Source organism: Aethalodelphis obliquidens, unplaced genomic scaffold (assembly GCF_003676395.1).
Source record: "Aethalodelphis obliquidens isolate GAN/ISIS:26980383/991018 unplaced genomic scaffold, ASM367639v1 scaffold4, whole genome shotgun sequence".
NCBI classification, from domain to species: Eukaryota; Metazoa; Chordata; class Mammalia; order Artiodactyla; family Delphinidae; genus Aethalodelphis; species Aethalodelphis obliquidens.
In genome coordinates, this window is record NW_020837948.1 from 23,999,116 (window position 1) to 24,025,163 (window position 26,048).

The following is a 26,048-nucleotide window of genomic DNA, read 5'->3' on the forward strand; positions in this document are numbered from 1 at the left end:
TGTGTGTGTGTGTGTGTGTGTGTGTGTGTGTGTGTGTGTGTGTGTGTACAGGGGGGGTGCTGTTAATGAATAATGGGGCTGAAGGGGTGGGAAAGATCAGATCGCGAAGAAACTTACAGGCCATGAGGATTTTGACTTTCCTTCCACAGTATTCGCTATTTGCATTGAAGGTGCTTCTCATGGTTGGTATCAGTTATATAAATCAAGATGAATATGTACTTGTACATTTCAAATCAGAAACAGTACAAGAAAAAAAATTTAAGGTTTTAATGACCAGGGTTTAACTTCTGTTCAATGTTGTAAAGAAAGGGAGAAAGGGAGAGAGAAGATTAGAAAAGGGGGAGGGAAGGAAAGAAGAAAAGAAAAAAGAAGAGGAAGGAAGGAAATGAAGGAAGAAGAGGAAGGAAGGAAACAAAGGCAGGCAGGCAGGAGAGAGAACACCAATTGCCTGACAGTTGATTAAATCAGACTCCAATTTCCACAATAGCAAATGGGGCAACATATCTGCACACCTTGAATATTATGAGGTAGAGCATTTCACCACAACAAATTCATTCCACATTTATGAAAATAAACTTCCTAAGATAGTGAAAAGTCTGTGCATGTAAAAAAAGCATAACTAAGATTCCCTAATGATTATTTTTGAAACGGAATAGCTTCTTTACTCAGAGATTCATAATTTATTTGTACAGAGAAGTGAACATAAATTATACATTTAAAATAGTTGAGACGGGATGGCATGTATGTGTCACACAGGCCACCACTCACTTCCCCATCCCATACTCATGGCAGACATGATTAATCAATCCAGATCCTCACCAGTACAGCCCTTTTGTGGCCTCAAGAATCAATCTCAAAGCTGTCCTACAGTGACAATCAACTGATAGGACTTGATGTGTGAGAGGAAACTTATTGGCCACATGCAACTAGAATACATGTCTGCTTCCCAAGAAATCTTTCCCTGAACTACTGTGCCACTTGGTTTGGTTGAACATGGGGCTACACTTGGGAAATATGTCAAAGAAAAAGTTGTGAGACCTGAATTAGGGCATTAAGATGGGAATCCCAGAGTGGAGCACAGATAAGGCACAGACTCAGATATCATAAAATTTTATTACATTCATCAGTGTTCTTTCCCATCCTTTACTTCACTTTAATGGATAATTGAACACTGGCTTCTATCCCAACACTGTGGCTCTTTCTGAACAACCCCTAGAGACAGATGAAAAATACTAAATAAGACATATTTTCTAGAACGATTAAATATGGATAAAGATTGTTCTACCACAGTCTCCTTGTATCAACTATGGTGAAGTGAAAGTAACACAATGTAAACTTCAGAGGAAAAATCTCCCTTATCTACATTAAAGTAAACCAAATGTTTGAACATCATACGTTTTCAAGAAGTGGTTGCTTTATTTCATGGTTATAGCTGACACAGAAAATAGTATTTTTCTCATATATTTCAGATAAAATCACAACTAAAAGTAAGGGCCATGCTGCAAAAAGAAAAGAAAAGAACTTTTGAAGTCCTAGATCTGAATTGCATTCTCAGCCTTGCTACTCACTAGCTGGATAAGAATTATAATCTAGATAAAATGAGACAATGCATATAAATATACTCAGCACAGTCTTTGTTCATAGTAGGTATGGAGCACATATTGGTTATTCTGATACATACTAGCTATTTGACCTCTCCAAAGAATAGCTATTAAGCATGTAGCTAACAAACCCTGACCTCTGTTTTACATAGCTCAACGATTTCCACATTAATCATGGTCTTCTGTTCCTACCCCATATCCACTCAAAAGGATTAAGTATTAAGTCTTCCAATATCTCCCCTTTGCCTTGTCTTTCCTTCTAAGACCATATTCATCCTCAGGCAGTCAATCTTTTTGCATATTCCTTGAAGAATACTGCTTTCATCTCATCAATAACTTAGCCATCATATTTAATTTTTGATATAATCATCAAATATCATATGAGTGCAAGAACAATAATAAAATACAGGGCCAAAACATACAGACTTTTGTAGGCTGGAAGCTCAAATTCAGAAACAGGAGACTTGGATTAAAAAAAACCCTATCCAAACCCTTCCAATAACTGCATGAAACTCAACTAAATGGTTCTTCCACTAAAGGTCACAGATTGGTTATTACAGCTTAACACCTGGGCAATTTGGAAAACTCTTTTCTGAGATACTTATTTGTTCCTATTGACCTCAATGGCTACACTCAAGGAGGTTCACACATTCATGAAATGTTTATTCCAACCATTTTAAAGTCAGGGAACATGATATTAAACACCAACAGCCCAGAGAGAAGCTCTGAACATGAACAAGTCCAATCGCATGGGGTTAACAGAGTGAGCTGCTAATCCTGGGAGTGGCCGACTTCCAGGGATGGACATATGACCAATAATGTGAGAGCAGATGCCAGCTGTCCTTTAGTTTTATGGCAGAAAGCTGAACCAATGGGCAAGGGGAACAAAAGTCTCTCATTAGACAAGAGAACTACTGACTCCTGAGAGGGAAAGAAATTCTCCCCTAGGTGACTTTTCTGTGTTAACTTTCTCTTTTTGTCTCTAACATCCAGAGAAAGAGGCATCTATGCAAGCACCTGAAAGCTTGCATAGAAAGCAGTCTCCTAATGTAATCCTATGGACACGGAGCACATAAATGCCAACACGAGAATAAACATAAGACGAGATTTACTATTTTCCCCAGAGGTAGCAATCATCGTGTGTAGATACCTATACATCGAACAATTATAACTTGAGTTCAGGCTGGCGAACATCCACTTCAGACAACAATTTACTTAAGTTACTAAAGCTCCCAAGTGGCTGTATATCATAGAAGGATCAGAACTGACAGTTGACTTGGAGATATTATGGATGCCAGAGATGGTCACCTAGTAAGACTAACTGAAAAGCTGGAAAACGTGTTTTAACAGTCATGGAAGGCAAGGGTTGCAGATTATTAATAAAGGAAAACCAAAAGGAAACGTATACCCTGGGCTTCTAAGTTGCTTCCCACTGTGCAACCATTTTCTAAGCCTATTTCTGAACCATGACTAAAATATGGGAAAAGCTATATACATGAAAGGACGTTAACCTCATGGCCCACCTTTTAATAGGATGATAACCTGGCATTCTCTTGCAAGTACAGGTCTCCAGATCCAAGACCATGATCACATTATATCAGATTACAGAGAAATCGACACAATCAAAGGCTAGGTACCACCACCTCCTACCACTGGCCAGCACTGGCCTGGCACTGTCAGGAGAAAACATGGATGGCAGAGGCAAGCTAGCCCCTGCCCTGCTCCTCCTCTGGTTTAGGTCCACAAGAGTTTCGGATGACAGCACACAATGGAGCAGCTTGGGGGCAAACAGCTGTGTCACTGCCCGTGAGAAGGTAAAGCATATCCATAGAAAACAACTCGAGGAGGCTTAAATCCTCAACTATACAGAATGGTAATCAATACAAAACATAGCTCAGAAAAAGAAAAAAATTAAGTGTCTGAAATAATCAGACAAGGCTTCACAGAGGTGGTGGTGTTTGAGATAAACTGAAAAAGTCAGAGCGTATTTCGTAAGTATCAAGAAGTAAAAGAGGACAAGCATAGCGGGAGACACCACCACCGTCTTGTAGGGAATGGAGGGAGACCCAAAGAGGAGGGTTCTGCCATCAAACAGAAGTACTGGAAGCTGACCTGTCACCTCTTAGAGCCTCGTGATTCACAACCCCCTCCTAAAAGGACCAGTGCTTCCTAAGCACAGCATTGTTGTATCTGGATAGGTTCATTTTCACATTTCTTTCAGCCAAATGTACAAAATCTGTCTCTTTTGATTGAGTTATGAGGAATAGAAACAAATGCACTGCTACAACTTCACACAATGATATCTAACTACACTTGTGCTCATTTTAATATCTGGTTTTAATAATTTAAAGTCAAAATGAATTACAAATAGTGAAAGCGAAACTTCTTTTGTGATATAGAAATTATGGTGGGAAAATACAATAGATTAGAAAGAGCTTATGCTAAGATAAGACACATTAATTAAACTATTATTAGTATTAGATCGCCATACCATCTTTTCTAAGACTGGTTGGTTTACACACATGGTCAATTATCCTTCAGTGAACTGAAAAGCAGTAGTGATGGCCATCCCCATTTCACGAATGACCCTACAGGGACAGATGAGATGACTACCCTAGCTCACTATGATAGGGATCTCAGCAAGATGTATGAACCCCAGATGCACCCACTGCAGGTCTGTTCACTGGGCTGCTCAGCCCTGGGAAGGAGAATCAGACACGACATCTGCCCTCAGGGAGCCAACAAGGTCTGAGCCAGAGCCTGATAAATGCTGTTGTAATAATGACGCCCATGAATGGATCCTGAAGGTCATGCTGTGCCAGGCACTTCACAGTTCTCTCCCAGCCTGACTGCCTCTTCAAACTCCATGATGCCTTATCCCCAGTGACACATGAGAGACTGAGGATCACAGAGGTCATGATTAGCGATGGCAAGTACAATAAAGACACTAATAATGCCACAGTCTGTGTGATTACTATGCGTCCAGCTCTGGGCAAAGCACGTAATCTCAGCATAATCCTCTGCATAACCTCACGAGATAGGCTCTATTCTCCCCATTTTACAGATGAGAAACTGAAGCTCAGAGCTGTTGATAGGTTGTCAGAGGGAACTGGTAAAAGTTAGGGAAAACTGGGTTTGAATCAAGTTCCATTTGTCATCAGGGCTTTTATCACTGTGTTAAACAGTAGGGGCAGCCAGAAAAATAAGGAGGGAGGACAAGTCAAGGTGAGTGAGGGGCTGGGCAGGGAAGGCTTCCTGGCAGAGATGATTCTTGAATTGAATTTTCATGCACCAGCAGGATTCAGGAAAATAAACTGGAAAGGCATTTCAGGCACAGAGGCATGGAACAGTGTGATATCCTTCAGAACTGCAAGTGATTCAGTCTTGCTGGAGCAGAAGTTGTCTATTTGGGCGATAAAAACAGGGCTGAGCGGGGCTGACAGGCAGACAAGGGCCACGTCACGAGAACCGTGTTGTGAAGTATCTGCATTAAAGAATGTCCCTGCTGACAACAACAGAGAGCCATGCAAGGATTTTAGAACTGTTGTGACAGGATCAGGTTTATGTTTGGGGCAGACATCCATGTAGCAGTGGGGGAATGGACCATCAGAAAGAAGCGGGGGGGTGGGAGGAGAGGCTACATTCATACACATTAAAAACAATAAGGGTAACAACCAAGGCAGAAGTTCCCAAAAGGAGTTTCTTCTGACATGTTCCTCTGAGATGATTCTAGACTGTGTGTTGTTTACTTACAGTTTTAATTTATTATGTATTAGAACACATATGTAATTATACTATAACATAATTTCATAGATATTATTACTTAAGATGAGGCTAAAAGAAGGGAGCTGAAAGAAAAATATTAATATAGTATAAAAATAAGATAATACAAATATTAAAATATGAATAAATAATGTGTTATATATACTATATGTTATTTAAACATATTTATATAAATTATATATAACTATATATTATATATTATATATTTATATTATAATATATAATATATATACAATGTATGTTATTGAATTATATTTATATATTATATTTTCTAATATATTAGATTATTACATGTACGTTATATTCTATATTTTATTTTCATAATATAAGTATATTATACACATATCAATATACAATATATGTAATTATATATGTACATGTAATTGTATATAATATATACCACAGATAATATATAATACATACTATAAATAATATAAACATAAAATATTAATGATATGTAAACAAAGTAGAGATTGTAGGAGGATCTGGGAAAAGTTGAAGTTCAGGAAACACAAAACCTAGGCCCTTGAGAATGTGACCAGAAAGCAGAGGTAACTCAAAAGACACTATGGAGGAAATACTTGTAGGACCCGGTGACTCTACTGGGGGTGAGGAGTGGGGAGGGGAGAGGAGTGGAGGAAAGAGCAAGGGTCCTCAGTGGGGCCCTAGGTGGTTGGTAGCGCCTTCTGGAAGACAGCAAGCATGAGAGGGCAAGAGGGAGGACTGGGCGAACGGTAAGGGGGTAAGGGCGTGCGGGGCTTCCAAGGGGAGCTGTCCAGCAGGCAGCTGAGAATGGAGAGATCCACATGAAATATATTATAACTTTAATCACTGGGGAACAGAAATCCACAAATTAATAAATTATACATACAGCCACAATTCCAGACCTAAAGAAAAAAGCCAATATTCTGTATGGCTTCCCCAATTAATTTGTGATTTTTTTTTTTTGATAAAACGTGGAGTTAAAACACTTTCTTCAAAATTTGAACCAAATGAGCCTCCTTTCCTAATTGAGGTCAGCAAACACCGACAGGGTCATAAGAATGTAAACCACCCCCAGCCTAGCTTTTCAGAGACTAACTTACAAAGCACCAAGGATCACACAGGCCCAATGTCTCATCACTGGCCTCCACCAGAAAGGATTCTGAGTTCTGAGGCTCCCACTCAGACTCTCCATGAAAGTACTGATAGTTCCTACCACAGCCATTTTACTCAGTTGTGATGATGTAACTCTAATTCCCACAGGCCATTCACCTCAATCCCAGAATGCAGATCCTACAGGTAGACTGAGGGCTTGTATCACAGCACAAGACTTCTACCCTACAGAAATCTGCACTTCCCAGGTGCGAGCAGGTCTACCTGAACCTCTGCTCATCACATACCTTAAGAAGCCTAAAATTGGAGCAAGGAATAAAGTAACTTATGAAACAAAGGCAGAAGAGACAGTTCTATGTGTATTTCTCTCTGTCTTTGTTGACCATCCTGGGCTGTAACTCAAAGGTCAGCAAACTTTTTCTGTAAAGTAAATATTTTTGGCTTTGAAGCCAAATGGTTTCTGTTGCAACCACTCAACTCTGCCCGTAGTGCAAGTTGTAGTGCAGAAGTAGCTGTATACAGCATGTAAACAAGTGTGTGCCAATAAAACTTTCTTTATAAAAACAGGTTGGATTTACCCAGGAGGCCAGATTTGGCCCAAGGGCTATAGTGTGCCACCCCCCTGCCCTAACTAATCAAGTATTTGCCTTCTCTGCCCAACCTCCCTCTTAACCAGAACGTGGTTCAACTACCTTGAAATATTATACATTATTATCCAACCCCCTTCCCACTTTGAGATTCTCCTAGACTCTAGGCTCTGCTTCCCTGCTTGGGCTATAATATTTGCTTAATAATAGCAATGATGGAAGAGTAGTAATAGAAGGGGTTAACATTTATTGAATGTGCCATTTACAATGTGCCAGGTATCACACAAGGTTCTTCATAAAGACTGTCTCACTGAATCCTCAAAGCAATCTAGTGAGATAGGTATAATTCTCATTTCCATTTTACAAATAAAGAAAATGAGCCTGAGAGGTGTCAAATTTTCTTCTCATGGTCACCCAGGGTGAAGCTGAGTTCTAACCCCAATCTGTCTGGATCCACAGCCAGAGTTAAACGCCACCCTGGGCTGCTTCCCAGAAGCACATGTGGTTGTCCAGTTAGAAGGTGTCTATATGACCACTCCTCCTACACTTTCCTCTGGGGGGTGGGGCATGCTTTGTGTTGCCACCCACACTCTGGTGGACAGTGACAGGCCCTGACAGATGGCATCTATTACCTCGAGGCAGTGGCTCTTCTACTTTACATAAAGTTTTAACATTCAACATAAACCCAAGTACAAGTGCCAGATATGACGCACCATGACCGGAAAATGTTATATCTGTGCCTATTTGTCCTCCCTCCAACAACAGTGATGCAACCAAGGGTATTAGAGATCAGCATGTACCCTCAACTCGTTCCCTAGATTCACAGTCAGATAGAGAATCTTGACACGACTGGAAATCTCAAAACACAGCATATGTTCCCACAGAAGATTCCCCAATGAAAACAAAGCTGGAGAGGCTGTCTTTTCTCCACTGTATATTCTTGCCTCCGTTATCAAAGATACGGTGACCATATGTGCGTGGGTTTATCTCTGGGCTTTCTATCCTGTTCCATTGATCTATATGCCTGTTTTTGTGCCAGTACCATACTGTCTTGATTACTGTTGCTTTGTAGTATAGTCTGAAGTCAGGGAGCCTGATTCCCCCTGCTCCGTTTTTCTTTCTCAAGATTGCTTTGGCTATTTGGGGTCTTTTGTGTTTCCATACAAATTGTGAAATTTTTTGTTCTAGTTCTGTGAAAAATGCCAGTGGTAGTTTGATAGGGATTGCATTGACTCTGTAGATTGCTTTGGGTAGTATAGTCATTTTCACAATGTTGATTATTCCAATCCAAGAACATGGTATATCTTTCCTTCTATTTGTATCATCTTTAATTTCTTTCATCAGTGTCTTATAATTTTCTGCATATAGGTCTTTTGTCTCCTTAGGTAGGTTTATTCCTAGATATTTTATTCTTTTTGTTGCAATGGTAAATGGGAGTGTTTTCTTAATTTCACTTTCAGATTTTTCATCATTAGTGTATAGGAATGCAAGAGAATTCTGGGCATTAATTTTGTATCTTGCTACTTTACAAAATTCATTCATTAGCTCTAGTAGTTTTCTGGTAGCATCTTTAGGATTCTCTATGTATAGTATCATGTCATCTGCAAACAGTGACAGCTTTACTTCTTCTTTTCCAATTCAGATTCCTTTTATTTCTTTTTCTTCTCTGATTGCTGTGGCTAAAACTTCCAAAACTATGTTGAATAAGAGTGGTGAGAGTGGGCAACGTGGTCTTGTTCGTGATCTTAGTGAAAATGGTTTCAGTTTTTCACCATCGAGGACGATGTTGGCTGTGGGTTTGTCATATATGGCCTTTATTATGTTGAGGAAAGTTCCCTCTATGCCTAATTTCTTCAGGGTTTTTATCATAAATGGGTGTTGAATTTTAATGGTGCTGGGAAAACTGGACAGCTACATGTAAAAGAATGAAATTAGAACACTCCCTAACACCATACACAAATATAAACTCAAAATGGATTAAAGACCTAAATATAATGCCAGACACTATCAAACTCTTAGAGGAAAACATAGGCAGAACACTCTATGACATAAATCACAGCAAGATCCTTTTTGACCCACCTCCTAGAGAAATGGAAATAAAAACAAAAATAAACAAATGGGACGTACTGAAACTTAAAAGCTTTTGCACAGCAAAGGAAACCATAAACAAGATGAAAAGAAAACCCTCAGAATGGGAGAAAATATTTTCAAATGAAGCAACTGACAAAGGATTAATCTCCAAAATTTATAAGCAGCTCATGCAGCTCAATATCAAAAAAAGCAAACAACCCAATCCAAGAATGGGCAGAAGACCTAAATACACATTTCTCCAAAGAAGATATACAGATTGCCAACAAACACATGACAGAATGCTCAACATCATTCATCATTAGAGAAATGCAAATCAAAACTACAAAGAGATATCATCTCACACCAGTCAGAATGGCCATCATCAAAAAATCCACAAACAATAAATGCTGGAGAGGGTGTGGAGAAAAGGGAACCCTCTTGCACTGTTGGTGGGAATGTAAATTGATACAGACATTGTGGAGAACTGTATGGAGGTTCCTTAAAAAACTAAAAATAGAACAACCATACAACCCAGCAATCTCACTACTGGCATATACCCTGAGAAAATCATAATTCAAAAAGAGGCATGTATCACAATGTTCACTGCAGCTCTATTTACAATAGCCAGGACATGGACGCAACCTAAGTGTCCATCAACAGATGAATGGATAAAGAAGATGTTGCACTTATATACAATGGAATATTACTCAGCCATAAAAAGAAACGAAATTGAGTTATTTGTAGTGAGGTGGATGGACCTAGAGACTGTCGTACAGAGTAAAGTAAGTCAGAAAGAGAAGAAAAAATACCGTATGCTCACACATATATATGGAATCTAAAAAAATGGTCATGAATAACCTAGGGGCAAGACGGGAATAAAGACACAGACCTACTAGAGAATGGACTTGAGGATACCGGGAGGGGGAATGGTAAGCTGGCACAAAGTGAGAGAGTGGCATGGACACACATACACTACCAAGTGTAAAATAGATAGCTAGTGGGAAGCAGCCGCATAGCACAGGGAGATCAGTTCAGTGCTTTGTGACCACCTAGAGGGGTGGGATAGGGAGGGTGGGAGGGAGGGAGACACAAGAGGGAAGAGATATGGGGACATATGTATATGTATAACTGATTCACTTTGTTATAAAGCAGAAACTACTAACACACCATTGTAAAGCAATTATACTCCAATAAAGATGTTATATAAAAAAAAAAAAAAACAAAGCTGGAGGAGCTGAGAGGGATGGGTTATGTAAACACACCCAGCAGGGACCTCAGAGATTGCTGGGTAGGAAGGGCTGCTCCTCAGAAGAAATGAACGAATGGGCAAATTTAAAACAAGTCAATGAGATGATTTGAAAATCCTGCTGTTCTTATCTTTTTGGTAAAGAGGACCAGACCTGTAGCACTTCATTGTAATTTTCCCCACTGTGTTTAAGAAAAAAGGGTGAAAGTCATCAACTTTTTTGATCCCACTGTAAATGTACAGGTCATCATTATACCAAGAGAGGAGAGAGGAAATGAGAGCCAATTAATAAAAATTTGTATTCAGCCTGGGAATTTAGCTAGAGCACATATCACCGGGGTATCTGAGCTCGTCACCTCCACCCCGTCAGCCACCCGATCTGATCCTATTCCTCTGTATTTGTTGAATTTGGTTCCCATGTGGCAACATATCATAATTCAGGTCTTGAAGATGAGCCCTCGTCCCACCCTCCATCACATCAATCATCTTGCTGTGGTGACGTGTGTTCCTGCACAATAGTGCAGAAAAGACCTCTTGTTTTTGGGAAAACGCTGCAGAGAAAATGCTCACCACTGATTGTGCTGTGTGGTCTCTGCTCAAGACGTTCTGATATGGGCTTGAGGGACTAAGTCCTAAACACACATCCGCTTTCCCTCTGTGGCCAGCTGTATAAAACTGCAAAGAGACACACTTAATGGATTCATGATTTCGAAATAGCTGCCACTGAAGTAATTTGTGTATACAGCATCAGACTAAGCGAGACAGTGAACATGACAGTGAGTGGGATGGATCTTCATCCCCCAATGTAAGGAGCACCCAAGGGACACATTCTGAGATGTGAAGCAAAACATGGCCCAAATGTAACAACCAAAAAATAGGAATAGTTGTCAAAAAGGATAAAAAAGACTGTGTAAAGCAGATATGCTGAAAGAAAAAAAAAATACGGAAGACTAAGCCTTTAAAAAATGATATTTAAAAAATCTACAAGAGCCAGCGGATTCCAAATCAAAGATATTTTGAAAAATAGTTTTCAGCCTTAATACAGTATTGTTGCTTTTTACCCCCAAAACAAGCAAATTAGAGATTTCTCTTTGTATCACTACTGCTTAATTTTTGAAAGTCTGCCCAAACGCATTTTCATTAAGTACCCTCTCTGACATTGACAAATGCGAACAAATAGTGAGGGTTCTTGACTAAAATACTAATGGGAAAGAAGTAAAATTCTATTCAAAATAATTTTCAACGACAGCATTAAAATTTACAATATTACCCACAGGTTTAAGCAAGAAGCTGAAGCTTTAAACTAACAGCATGTTCACTAAATAAATATATCTTCAGTTGTTTTTGCTTCGAAGGACAGAAAGCAATTCATGCTCTTTGATATAAAAACATTTTTTTCCAAATATGGGAGGATTTACCAGTATGAAAATTGACCTAAGGTAAGTTTCTAGAAGCCAAGACTTTTCGTCTTAAAATTTCATAGCTAAATCCACATAAAAGAAATTAAGTGTTCAGTCAATAACTCTGCTTGGGTGTATGTCTGGAAGTACTAGATATACCTGTGAAAAGGCATGAGGTGACTATAATAAAGCCCGCAGCCATCACTTTTACATCACTTTATATGTATGCAACTTGAATAAATATTCAGCCTAATTATTATCTTTCAATATTTTAAATGACCTTTGACCTTAAAAATAAATCCAATACTAGGATATAATTTCCCTTACTCACTCAACAAAAATTTAAGCAGTTTAAAGATTAGCACCTGTGTATTTTTTACTCCTCTTGACAGCAGACGCTATCCTCAAAAAAGCACTACCCAAGACCACGACAACCACATTATGGTGCTTAACGCCTCCTCCCCAAAATTCAGTATGCTTGTGTCAAAACTAATATATAAATATCGAATGAAATTTCCTTGGAAGACCAAAACTTCCTGATAGAAAGAAGACTATCTCAGTGAATAAGACCAACAGTGGATGCATATCCAAATTTCAATAGTCAGATTGCTTGGAAACAACCCCATCTTAACACCTTCTTGATAACCATTATGGACAGATACATAACTAGGTAAAGATGCTCAGATATTCAAGAAAGCACATGATAAAATTATAGATGTGAAACACTGGCTGTTAACACTTGTCTACACAGTTCAGTTCAAAGTTTATACTGTCTGAATCTCAATGTGTTTTATAAAGTCAAAAAGCAAAGAAAAAAACTCACCCAACAATAACACATTGTTCAAAAAGAGAGATAATACAGACTCAACTAATGGTCATTTGAAATGAAACAGAAGAGAAGATATAAGCTGTCTGATAAAAAGTAAACCCAATCACTGAACCAAGTATATTTTGAGATGTTACTTGTCATATTGACACATGAAAATTCTTCTCAATTCTTTCCAATCAAGGTACTCCAAGCATGGTTGAGGGTGGTGGCATACTAAACAAAACTCTTTCCAGAGATAAACCTAATCCAGAAAAAGAAAAAAAATGCTTTTTATTTAAATATCCTGTAGACCTACAATGAATACAGACAGAAAATGCTGTCAGTTACAGTCCTTTATACATATGCCTGTGACTGCTTATTACCTCTCATCCTTTCAGCAGGGGTTTAATACCAGAATTTTCCATTATCAAATTATTCCCTTTGCTTACTTTTCAGGGCGCTGCACTTAACTCTTTTAAGTCACCAGGGTCCTAATTAGTAGGAGATGCCATCGGCTGTGACCTGGATGTCTGAAGGAGTTAATGTTGCTCACAAAGCTTCCAGCCAGAAGCCACACCTATGGTGTGTTTATAGGGGAAATGGCTATTTTGGTAAAACATGGTGACCCCTAACATTATAGTACTCTAACACTAGTTTACTGATCTGAAACCTGACAACCAAAATGAACACTTACCTCCTCAGACAGCCAACTTGCCCCAGGGAAAATCTAAACTAAGTTTAAAAAAATACTGGCTGTCCTTAATGGAGATCAAAGCTTTTATTAAAAAAAAAAAAAAAAAAAAAAAAAAAAACGCACACACACACATACCCCTATTCTAGATTAAGTGTGAGTAAACTAATGAACACTGTTTGAATGCACACCTTTTTTTTTTTTTTCCTGTTCCCTCCTGTACGACTTGTAAAAGAAGAAAAAAATATCACTGTTGCCCAGAGCCCAGAGAAGCTGGGCTCCAATTCCTCCCCTTCCACCCCAACGAACCCCGAAATAGCTAACAATAACCAGCAGCTGACACCTAAATAGCCCTCACCACATGCCAGGCAGCATTCTAAGTGCTTTATATATATATACACACAAATATATACACTCAATCCTCACAACAACCCAATGAGAGAGGTACTCTATATTCCCCATTTTAGAGACAAGGAAAGTGAAGTACAGAGAGATTAAGTAATATGTCCAAGGTCACACAGCTAACTAGTGGCAGAGCTGGGTACAAGCCCAGACAGATTGGGCTCCAGAAGCAGCACACAAAGCCATGAGGCAATGCTGCAAAAACAGTAAACAACTCAAAGGAGAGTCTGATTGCTTTGCTTTGCTCAGCAGGAAAGTTTGTAGAGAAAAATTTCAGAAATTATGGTTTTTACAGCTTCCTATAATAACAAAGACTGGGAATATCTGTGGACAAAGTTATCTTCCAATACTGCTTTTGCATCATTTCTATATAAACTTTAATTATTAAGCAGGAATACCCTTTTACAAACCTGGTTAGCCAAGATTTAGAAACCAAAATCATGGAGAAATAGGAAGCTATAGGAGACTCCAGAGAAGCACATTTCTAGATTCACAAAGGAGGACAGTACTCAGAATACTAATCAGTAAATGGATCCTAGACACTCCAGAAAATAATCAAGTCAGTTATTTAACAAAGTGGTTTGTAAGTACTTTAAAAATGAAAGGCATGATATAAACCTTTGGAAGGACCATTTGACAAACTCTCAATTGCCTTAAATAATATTCTTTAACTAAGTAATTTCTGCCTTGGCAATTTTTCCTTAGGAAATCATCAGAGGTGCTTACACAAGTTCATCTGCGAAGGTATTTATTACACAAATATTTTAAATAGGGTCTTTCTAATTTTTCTTAAGGGTCCAAAAATAAGGGAAAGGATTAAATTGCTTATAGCTATATGATGCAAAAAAAATTGGAATGTTTAATGGCATGGGGAATGAATAGAAAATTACATGAAAAGAACACTAAATTTCCTTATCCTGATATATAGCAAATATCAGGTCCATCTACTTCATATAAATACATTATATCACAATAATAATTATCTCTGGGTGGTGAGATTAAACTAACATATTCTTTTTCATGTTATCTATGTTTTACAGATTTCTAACATAAATGTTTACTAATTTTATAATCTGGAGAAAAAAACAAAATTTTTAAGAGAAAAGGCATTTGGTCATGAAGCCTAATACATTATAATGCTTAAAATGATAAGCTCATCAGTCTTGTTTCCTTCTTGGATATCATGAATAGACTGGCAGATCATGAGACTGCACAGAATACATGGATTTCAGCAAGGGATCTGACAGTCCTCATGACATTCTTGTAGAGAAACGTAGGCTGGCTGATAGTCAGGGTTCAGAGAGTTGTTAGTACGTGAAAAGCTGAACCAAATATCATGGATGAACAGATGGCTAACTACAAAGAAGGTCCTACTTCTCAGCTCTGACCATGCCTTCGGCATGGGTACCCAAGCTACACTTTTCAAAGTCATGGCTAGTGAGAAGCTAGGAAGAGTTGGATGTGTGAAAACTGGGTAACAGCCACTAACATTGACCATGTTTCTGGAACAGAATTTAGCACTGATGTGGGTCTTTCCAATGCCAGAGCCCCCTCCACACACAGCATTTTCCAAACCTAAGTAAGTGTTTGTCAAATAAGCATCACAATTATGATTCAAATAATTCTGACAGGCTAAAACACTCACCTGAAACCAAGATGCTATTTAACAGAGTCAGTAAACGTAAAGCCCTACATTCAGTTCAGTAACAATTTTACAAGTGTACTTGGCAACAGTTTGGGTGACGCAATGACCATTTTAGACTAAATAACAGTCGGCACAATGGAGGATTTTTGTTGAACGGAGGTAACAAGTACACTGGCAGATCCCATCTGAAAGTACTGAGTACATTTCTGACCTTACTCAAAGCGGGAATTCAACAAAACAGAGTAAGTCCAGAAGAATATGATCAGGGACATTCTAAGCCTGATTGGGAAAATTCAAAGAAACGGGGACTATTTAATTAGGTGGGCATTTAAAGGGACCTAACCAATATTTAAATGTTTGCTCTGTAATTCTGGGAAGAGGGGGAATCAAATTACTCTGTTATACTGGAAATTGCAGTTTGTGTTCTGTTTCTACCATTCCACGGAAACTGCTCATCAAGGTCAGCAACGACCTTGAACTTGCCAAATCCAAAAGGCACCTCTCTACCCGATATTAACTGACTTCATGGCATTCAGTAAACAGCTCTGTGCCCTCCTTCCAACACTCCCATTACCACCTCTAGGACAAGTCATTCTTATCTCTTTTCTCTAGTTCCCGCTTCACACAACCTCTAGATGTCAGAGGTTGATCTGCTCTCGACCTTCTTCTCTCATTCCTCTATTTTCTCTCAGTGATTTTATCAATTCCTGTGGGTTTAAATAGTCTCTACGCTGATTACTGGCCAATTTAAATTTCCACTCCACACCTTTTCTCTGAACTCAGGGTTCTCTTGTATAATCAGAAGCATTTCCACCAGAAGCATTCCTGATTCCACATGCTACCCTTCAATGTGAGTTCTCCCCTGTCAGCATAACACACTCAGATGCTCCACCCAGAACCCTGAGAATCATCTTAGCATCACCTCTTGCCCTCACCTGTCATGCCCAATCACTAAGATGTCCATTCTACCTCCAACCTGGGTCTTTAATCAGACCACTTCTCTTCACTTCCACCACTACTACCCAAGCCAAGTGAGTGTCATCTCTAAATGTGACTTGCCAAGGGTCTCCAGACCAATCTCCTCAGAGCTTCAACAAAAGGTCTGCTTAAACAATAAGCTGGATCATGACTCTTCTGTGCTTTAATGGTGGCCTCATGCACTTTGAAGAAAACATCACAAAATTCTTGTAATGGTCTCAGGACACTTCAGTATCAGACCCCTGCCTATCCACTCTCACCCCATCCAGTACCACCGTCGCCCTGCTTGGGCCACACTGGTTTGCTCTCAATTGTATAAGTGCAGGAAACTCCTTTCAGCCACGAGGGCTTGGAAAAGTTTGTTCCTCCAGACTCTGCCAATAGCTGGTAACTTCTTTTCCTTTATGTCTCAGCTTAAAAGTCACTTCCTTAGAGACTGCTCCCAGGACCACCCTGTCTGATGTGTACAACGCTCTGTCCCCAATTATTTTCTATCACAGCCTTTCATGGCCCCTTTATGACACTTATCACAACTTCCAAGGATTTTCTTCCTTTACTTAATTTTTGTCTCTCTCCTTAACCCCGCCTGCTTGGAATGTCAGTTCCAAGAGGGAAGGAACCTTACTGTCTCATTCCTCATTGTATTAGCAGAGCTCAAAAACTTTTTCAATGTTGAATATGGGAAGGAATAAAACCAGACTTCACTCCCAACATAAGGAAAATCTTCCTAAAATTAAGAGTTGTCTGGCAATGGAATAGACAGCCTTGTACAGACAAACTGACCATCATGGGAAGAGGGATCAAGCAGAAATTGGGTGGCCACTTTTATCTGAGATGACATAAAGGGAGTTTCCATGCTGGGTGGGATCCTGGGCGAGATAACAATTCAGGTCCTCTCCACACAGTTTCCAGTTCTATAAAGAGAATTCTAAAGGAGTTTCAGGTTAAACATATACTCCCAAAGTAGCAAACATCATAATTCCTAATGAGAGGAAATTCTCACTAAAACGGCCCCATGAAACCACTTTGTACCCTGACCAAAAGTAACTTCCTGAAGTTAAATCAGTGCAGGCTCCCTCTGTCCACCCTGCCAGATGTGGTTTGGGACAATGACAGCCCACAGTGGTCTCCTTTCCGAGCTGTACAAAACGTGGCCCAGAAACGAGTTGGCAGATCAAGCGAACCCACTTGCAGGAAACCTAAAGTTCCACTCTTCATTCATTTGTGATGCTGCTCTGTAAACACACCAGGATCGCTTTATTTAGTGTCACTCCCATTAATAATGCAGAGATCTTTATACAGGCAGGCAGAGAAAATTGGCCCTGAGTGATTTCGTTACTACAGGGTATACACGAAGCCAAAGGGACTGAGAGTCTCATTACAACTCTGTAGAAGTTGCTGGCAATATAGACAGCGGTTGTGGAGCTGACCACCACACAACAAAGCAATTCAGGCAAGGTATCCACTTCATGATCTTCTGGGGTCTTACAGTCAAAGAGTTAACTCTTCTCTCCCTCATACTATAGATATACGAGAGACCTAAAGACCAGTCGAAGACCATTCCTTCTACTCTTTTAGCTTCCTTCATCTCTAACTTTTTTTAAAGTAAAAAACCCAAAAATATGGCCAATACTTGCTTCTGATGGCACCTTTACAAGGATTGGTCATTTTGTCAGCAGATTAGACAATGCACCACTAGATATTCCAAAATGTTGCTAATGAGCCTATGAGGCCATGAGCTTTGTCCTTGAATTTTTCACCAAAAAAAATGTTTTTTCAGGAAGATAGTAAACTTTACAAAGCCAAAGATATTTAAAATTCCTTTTTATAACATTCAGTGTTAACAATGCTGTGGGGAAATAATGTGTAGGGAAGCCGAGAATGAGAACTCTGAAGACCTTTCTAAAGGGCTGGTGGGCAGTACTTTCCATTTAAAATACAAACTCCCTTTGATTCGGCAATCTGTCCGCTGGACATATGCCATATGTGTATCCTCTAATTAGTAGATTTAAATAGTATACAAGAGTGTTCATTTTTATTATGGCTTATAACAGCAAAAGCTTAACAGTAAGCCACAGTGCATCCGTAAAATGGGATAATAAACAGTTGCTAAGAAAGAATGAGATGGGTTTCCATGTGCTGACAATAAAAAACCTTCAAGATATATTAAGCAAAAAAAGCACAGTATGTGTGTCTCTAAACACAACTAAATATTCATTTTTGAAAATTCTGGAGAAATGTATGAGAAATTTAAAAGTGGTGGTCTCTGAAACACTGGATTGAGAATGTGACTATCATATTTATTTTAAGCTCTTCTGTACTAGTTATTTTCACTGTGTGTAGTCATTATTATTTTATTAATAAGAATAATAACTATATGCAGTATTTTCTGCACGGTCTGGAAGCATCTACTTGCTCTCTGCAGGAGTGGGAAAGCGAGCATTCTTTCCCATTCTCCACAAGGTGAGCCAGAGTCTACTCAGTGGGCACGTAGCCACCCCTCCTCAACCAGTCCAGGAGAATTCAGAGGTTGCTGAGGTCCCTGCCCACACTCACTCCTTCCCCCTTTGTGTGGCCTACATGCACAGGTAAGGGGTAATTGTCATTTCTGCTCTTCCACTTTTAGATGTATATCATCCATCTCTGAAAAGCTAACTTAAGGGAGAATGTGTAGAGTTCTTCTACTGCAAGAGATACCAGGGGAAAATCAGTGTTTCCCTTAGTGCTATTTATTCTATAATTATATTATTACCAAAACAAAACCAAGGAAATAAAACCATTTTCAACTTTAAAGTATAGTACTCTCCATTCTGCCAAATCCCATGAGAACCAGAAAGATCACAGTCCAAGGGGTTTTCCTCCCAACTTAGAATCTTGTATTTGCCTATCTCAAAATACTAAACAACTCTTTCAACTAAAATTGCTTCCACAAGAGAAAGTCGAGTACACTAAAGTTGAAAAGATGAAGTGCAATCTACATTCAACTTATTCGATGTTGAAGACCTTAAAGAGTACTTGAACATTGCTTTGTTCTTATTCCATCAAACAAATGCTTCCAACCCTACAGAAGAGGGGGGAGAAAAAGAAAAGTCACAGGAAATCATGCCTCTGTTTTTCCTATTATTTGACCTTGGACTTGAGGTGGGGAAGCTACTTAAAGTATCAAGTGACCTTTCCAAACTGTATAAAACAATCCCCATAGTACTTTTGCTTTGTCAGAAGGTTGTGATACAAAGGCATTTGCTAAAATTTATTTTATGTATCTATTCATCATTTTTTGACTTTACGGATGAATATAGAAAGTAAGGCCAAATGTCTATTTGAAAAAATCTAATATCTACTTAGCTGAAAATCTGCTCCCACTAAATCTGATTTTATATAAGCTTTCTGATCCCTCCCCCCAAAAAAGTAATTTCATTTTTGTTTTGAGGGGATGTAAAAGTAATTAGTGAAATGAGCAAACTATAGTCTGGTGCATTGAGCTGTCTGTGGTACTGAAAAAATGACACCAAAGCTGAAATGTACTGAGCTAAGTTCTTACAAAGCCTCTCCATCACACTATTTTAATTCAAGCACTTCCGTCCATGACTCACCTGAACCATCTATTTTGATAGACTGTGTATAAACATTTTATAAAAGGTCACACTGACTTGCTTTCCAAGGTTCTCCATGGAAATGTCAGGGCCTCCCCAAGCTTCGTTAAAGCAATTCCGGTGGGCAGAGAGCCAGAACATTGGCTATAACACTTACTTTTCCTGAATGCAGTAAGAAATCCTACCATGTACCAGAAACCCATACTAGCTAGCTCTCACTATCCAATCATCATACTGCTATGCTAAAAAGAAAAAGAGGAAGTGTCACATTAGACTGCATGCTATGCCCAAGAACATGCTCTGAACAGCAGCATAACCCCCGCATTGAGTTCCTTAACTCAAAGCTAATCTATATACTTAGAATTCTTAATAGTAAACTGAGAAGTACCTATTTGCTTAAAACTTATGAAAGAAGTACATCTATAGCAGTGACATCAGTAAGTTAAAAAGGGGTCAATTTGTCATTTTCCACACATGGATACATTAGCCTATGCACTTGATTTTCCTGTGTTTCAGAGTGAACTATTTCAGCAGCAATCACTGACTACTCTCTGGATAAATTAGAACATGTTTTTTCTGGTTCTTGATTTCCAGCTCAGGGTCTCCACATTTATTTGGTCCTTTTCCATTTCATATTTTTAAAAAAGCATCTCAGGTAAGAATTTGGAACTTCAGCTTGAGGAAAACAAAAATCACTCTAGATTAAACACTGAATGTAAAAGCTACATCCAAAACAACTAAATGATATTACCTGAGCATCCATTTTGAAACTATCTTAAGTGTGGCTGGTTTAGCAGAAACCATGTATCAGGTCAGATAATTCCAATTATAAAAATATAACTTTTTGTGATGTTTATGTTGCCCCAACAATAAAGAGGTTCACTGTGCTTATAACCCTTAGAGGGGGAATTCATGTCTTCATTTTTATCACCCGTGCTCTTCGTACTCTAATCAATATATCTATGCATTTGTATAACAGAAATGGTCCTCAAAATTAGCCAGGGGTGGAATTCTTTCAAGTGTGAAATGATCTTTAAAAATATGACTTCTTTTATTTGTATTACTTTCTCTAAGTTTTAAGAGTTCTAATATGGTATCAAAAATTTTTTACACCACGTAATTAACATCTGGCCAATGTTAGTGGCCAATGTTTGGTCCTCACAAACTCCTATAAGTTATTTCAAAAAAATCTCCCCATAATTCTTAAAAGGTTAGCATTTTCAGGAAGACACTTTGTTCTTGGTGTTAATACCATCAAATGTCCTCCGCCTTGAATGCTTGTTTTGCTGTGTGTTTTTCAGAAGGAACAGGAATAATACGAAAGCTGATGTTTAATTAAAAAACAAAACAAAACAGCAAGGTCTCTTTCTAGGGTGGATTAAATAAAACTACTCTGGTCTTCAAGCCAAAAAAAAAAATTAAATTACTTGATTTTTATAAATACCTAAGAAGATTTTAGAAAAACCGTTTAAGTCTAACCCTATTCAAATACCAAACATTTGGATTTAGAGAGGAACCACAGACAAAGACATGTCCATGTTCAGGGTTGCTAACAAGCAGTAGCAGAGTGCAGCAGGAAGCATTCTGGGTGGAAGCTAGGAGGACAGGCCTGGTCACGCTCTGCACTGTCTAGCTATGGAATCTGGCAAGCTGGTCACCTCTTCTGACTGCAGGTACCTCATCTGTAAACCAAGTCAAAGGGCCATTAGACCTGTTTTGTTCCCTAGCCTTAAGTGTCTACCCTTCAAGTCAAAATGAAAAGATACTCTCATGATGCTTAAGTTACATTTTAGTATTACTTTAAAATGTTTGAAAGAATCTCAAAAGCCCACGATCATTAGTGCTGAATTAAAGATGTGTAATTATTTAATAGTAAACTGAGAAGTAATTAAAGATGTGTGAATTATTAAAATTTTAAAGGGTCCAAATGTGTTTGCCTTGTTTTGGCAGTGCAGTTTTATTACTTAACTCTAAATATTCTCACTCTTTCTAATTCTCATTCTCTATCCTCCTTCCTTCAAAATCACACTTTTCAAAGTCTTTGCAAATTTGAAAGCATGATGAAGTAATTTCTCCCCCCTCATGTGGGGTCATGTGTATCTTTATTTTGCTTGGGCAATAGTTAAAATTGGTTTCTTCCATATTTAGTATGTTTTTGCAAATTACTAACTTAAAATTAATTTAACTTATAATTAATGCTAAGTTATTTAAATTCAACGGCAACTCCTAAAGGAAAGCAGCCTAAATTCGAGGGTTTAATAGTTCTGCCAAATGCCTAACACCTGATCCAAAACAATCAGAAAATGCATATTAGTGTAAGTTCTAAACTGGAAAATCTCAATCTCTCTTAATTTTTGAAAACTCTAGTTATTTTATTCCCAAACCTTAATATTCCTTTAACTGAAAGCTACAGCAAAATAAACAACTTAAAAGACAACCCATGAATTTTAGACGGACTATTCTGAAATGGTCAGTAACAGTCAAATCTAACAATAGAGTTCCTGGCTACATTTAAACAAAACAAACATTTTCCTAACAAGTTCACTCACAAGGGCAGTGGCCTTTGCTCTTAAGTGACATTTTTAATAAATAATGTAATGATTGTACCTGAAAATCTACCAAACTACCAGATATACAGAATTTGTATTCTTAATTTACAACAGATTTTTTTCTTCAACTTTACAGTAAGATATAGAAAAGGTTAGAGTTTTCTTCTTGTCTTATTGATATACAGTAGCAAGGAATATCACGGGCCTATTTTCTTCTCTAAGCTACAGTTATGGAAGGTGATACACATGGGCACAATCTTCCATAATGACCCACCCATCTTGTTAAATGTTTATTAGACAAGAATACACATTTACCTGGTGGACTAAGGCTAGTATATAACTGGCCTTGAGCAAAACAAATACAGTGCCTGATATGGAGAAGTGGATCTACCTAAAGAAGAGAGGGGAAAATCTGAAAGGTTTAACAAATACATCCTGGAAACTACTGCACATTTACATGCTGCACTGTTTGTTTTGTTTTTAACTTCTTCAAAGAACAGGTCAGGTACTAAGGTAAGAATACAGCGTGTGTCTTCTGTAACCTCAAGCAAGGACACGAGAGCTTGGAAAAAGCGTTTGCTGCCTTGCACTTCCCCCGGCTGAAGTCATTCATAAACAGCAGAACCCCGAAGTTACCTGTATTTCCCTGGCGTGGTACACGATGATCAGACCGAGCAGGATGATCGTGGAGAGACTGATAAGGCATTTCAGAGCTAAGGAATACAGCGACGCCTGCAACACAGACAGAAGCACTTTTTTTTTAAAAAAAAAAAAAAAAGAAGAAGCACTTTTAACCACCTTTAAGATCCGGGGGGTCGGTCAATCCCCAGCAAGGGGACCTGAATTCCCAGTAGGAGGATGGGGGTAGGGGCACCTGTCTCGGCTCTGTGATCTGTCAGATCACTTGGCCTCACAGGAAAGTGAGAGAGGAGATCCCGGAAGGCCAAGCAGCGGGGTCCTCGACACCACAGACCCAAGCGCAGCTCGTGGCTCTCAAAACCTGAGAGGAAGTTATCCTTGAGTTTAAGCGCTTGGGTTTGAAAGGGGCCTCCGACATCGTGAGCACCAGGAGAGGAACAGAGCATGCTTTCCTCACCGACTCCTGAAATCACTTCTTTAACGTGCCCAAACTCGCTGGGCATTCACTGCCTCCAGAACTTTGCGCGCGGAAAAGCTTCCTCTCCAGAGTTGCCTTGCGGATTAGGGGAGCGAGTCTCAGCGGTGCTCGCCTTCCCGGCGGGCACCTTCAATTGTCCGGGAAAAGCTCGGAACTGGCAGGCAGAGAGTTCCCACCAGCGCCCATCCCAACCACCCGGTGTCCGGCTCTGCGGCCCGGGAACGGTGAGCAAAGGGCTGGAGCACTTACCTTGTCGTAGGCGCCCCACGACAGCTCGGTCTCGATGACCATGACCACGATGCCGAACATGCCGAAGATGAGCGCGTAGTCGCTGAGCCGCTTGCGCTTCTCGAACAGGGCGCGCCGGTGGCCCAGCTTGTAGCCGATGTTCTGGTTCTTCTTTTTGCTGGACTTGGTGCCACCGCTGCTGCCATGCCCGCTGCCACCGCCGCCGCCGCCTCCAGCGCTGCCTCCGCCGCCGGCTCCGTAGAGCGCCAGGTTATTGGAGTTGTTGTGCTCTGGCTTAGATACCACGATCTCCGGGGCTGAGGACGAAGCGGCGGCGGCCGCGGCTGCAGACGGGGAGGACGCGCCGCCACCTCCTCCAACAGACGCCGGGGGCTGTAGGGGCTGTGCCTCGGAGTCCATCTCGTGCAGGTTCCGGCGGGACGCGCTCAAGTTGCTGAGCGGCCGCATGACGCCCCCGTTGTACCTACAGCTGCTCATGGCTATTTCGGTGAAGGGGTTGCTCTCGCGGCGCGCCTGGGGCTGGCTGTGCTGGTGGTGCGCCGGGTGCGGGTGGTGGTGGTGGTGGTGGTGGTGCGAGAGCGGGGGCCCAGAGCCCAGGCTGCCGAGGCTGCCCGTGGGGCTGGCGGCGGGCTGCAGGCTGTGGCACTGGTGGTACTGGGAGGCGGACGCCGGCTGCTGCGCGTACTGCTGCCGGAGCGCACTGGCATGGCTGGACGGCGTCAGCTCGCTCACATTGAGCTGGCTGCCCCGGCGCGACGAGCAGCAGCAGCAGCACGACGAGCCTGACAGCGGCGAGGAGGTACGGGTCCGGAAGGCGCCGCCGGGCGAGGAGGTGCGGAGCAGCAGGGACAGGTTATCCCCCGCCCCCGCCCCCGGGGCACCGGAGGAGGCGCAGCTGTTGCACCGGAGGCATGGGCTGCTGCCGCCGCTGCCCTGCTGCTGGTGCGCGAGGTGCGGGGGGTGGTGAGGGTGCGGGAGGGGCGCGAAGGGCGGGCACGGCTTGTCCTGGCTCTGCTGCTGCTGCTGGCAATGCAGGTGTGAGGAGAGCGGTGGCGGTGGCGGCTGCTCCGAGAAGAAGCCGCGCTGGAACTGCAATGGGGTTTCCATGTCAGGGCTGTTAAAGCTGCAGGGAGACCAGGCGGTGGTGCACCCTGCGCAATGCGTTATGGTAGGGAGCGGAGACTCCTGCTGCTGGTGCGAGGAAGGGCCCATGCCGGCTCCGGTAGAATCCAGGCGGCGCGTCCAATTGGTTGGGCTCACCAAAACAATGGGCATGACATCACCTGCGGGGACCAAGACTGAGTTTGCAGTGCGCGCGGTTTAGGGGAGCGTGTGAGAGAGAGAGAGATGGGGGCGGGGGGGGGGGGTAGAATCTGCAGAATGAAAACCCTCGGAGGCGCAGGCCAGGACAGGGTGAGGGCGGGGGTTCCACCTGCTGATTGGGAGCACCCGTGAGCACCACCAGGTAGTGCAGCGGGTCTGCAGAGGAAGGAGGAAAAAACAGGCGTCCCCTCCTTCCCGTGCCACCACCCCCCTAACTAGTGCCGGACGCGCAGTCTAGATCCCCTGCACCGGGCACTGCAGCACGTTGAGCCACCCCAGCCAGGGGGTCAGGCGAGGGAACAGTGCGGAACCCGGGCCACTCCTCCACCGGCATGCACGCCTCTTAGAGCTGCAGAACAGCAGCCTCCTCGCCCCACGCCCACTTCTCCCTAATTGTCCCGCTGAGAGTGGGCTGCCGGCTGCCCGCCAAATAACTGCGGGGGCACCCGCTTTGGAGAGAAAAAGTTTGACGACTAGCTAAGCCAGTGCAGCAGGGCTTAGTGAGAACCCCGGGGCCTGAGCCCTTGTTTGGCCGCTGCGAGACCCGAACGGGCCCGGCTCACCGATCTTCCCCACGCCGCTGGTCTCTGGCGCCGGGGAGTCGGGATTGGCTGCGCGGTGCTCTCGCCCTAATGCGCTGCGGCGCGGGTAGGGTTAACCTCCTTGGCGCCTGGGCCTGGGGAGGATGGGGGCGGGGCCGGAGGAGGGGATCCCCTTCGTCCGCGGGAGGAGCCCGCGCGGGCTTCCCGGGTCCCCCTGGCGGGGGCGGAGGGCTTTCCCCGCCACTGCCTGCTCACATTTGCGCTTTCTGCAGAACTTGAGGGGCTGGCGCCCCCGGCCGCCAGGTCCTGGGCTACGGCGCTCAGGCCCTCTGGCCGCCCCAGTGGGTAGGTCCGCGGGCTTTTCCTGCC

At 41.5% G+C, this 26,048-nt stretch overlaps 1 protein-coding gene across 3 annotated transcripts in view; it reads right to left on the reverse strand.

The window, feature by feature from the left end:
• Positions 1–25,089, reverse strand: part of KCNN2 (potassium calcium-activated channel subfamily N member 2) — a 187,316-nt gene extending 162,227 nt beyond the window's left edge. The window contains exons 1-2 of one of the 3 annotated variants that reach the window (XM_027099928.1): positions 23,815–25,089; positions 23,085–23,180 (exon numbers count right to left, since the gene is read on the reverse strand). In XM_027099928.1, the coding sequence (XP_026955729.1) occupies positions 23,085–23,180; positions 23,815–25,089 (1,371 nt within the window). Of the gene's footprint in view, positions 1–23,084; positions 23,181–23,322; positions 23,441–23,814 lie in introns of those variants that run through there. The other 2 variants (XM_027099945.1, XM_027099936.1) reach the window with 2 other exon arrangements.
• Between the last annotated feature and the right edge of the window lie 959 nt (positions 25,090–26,048).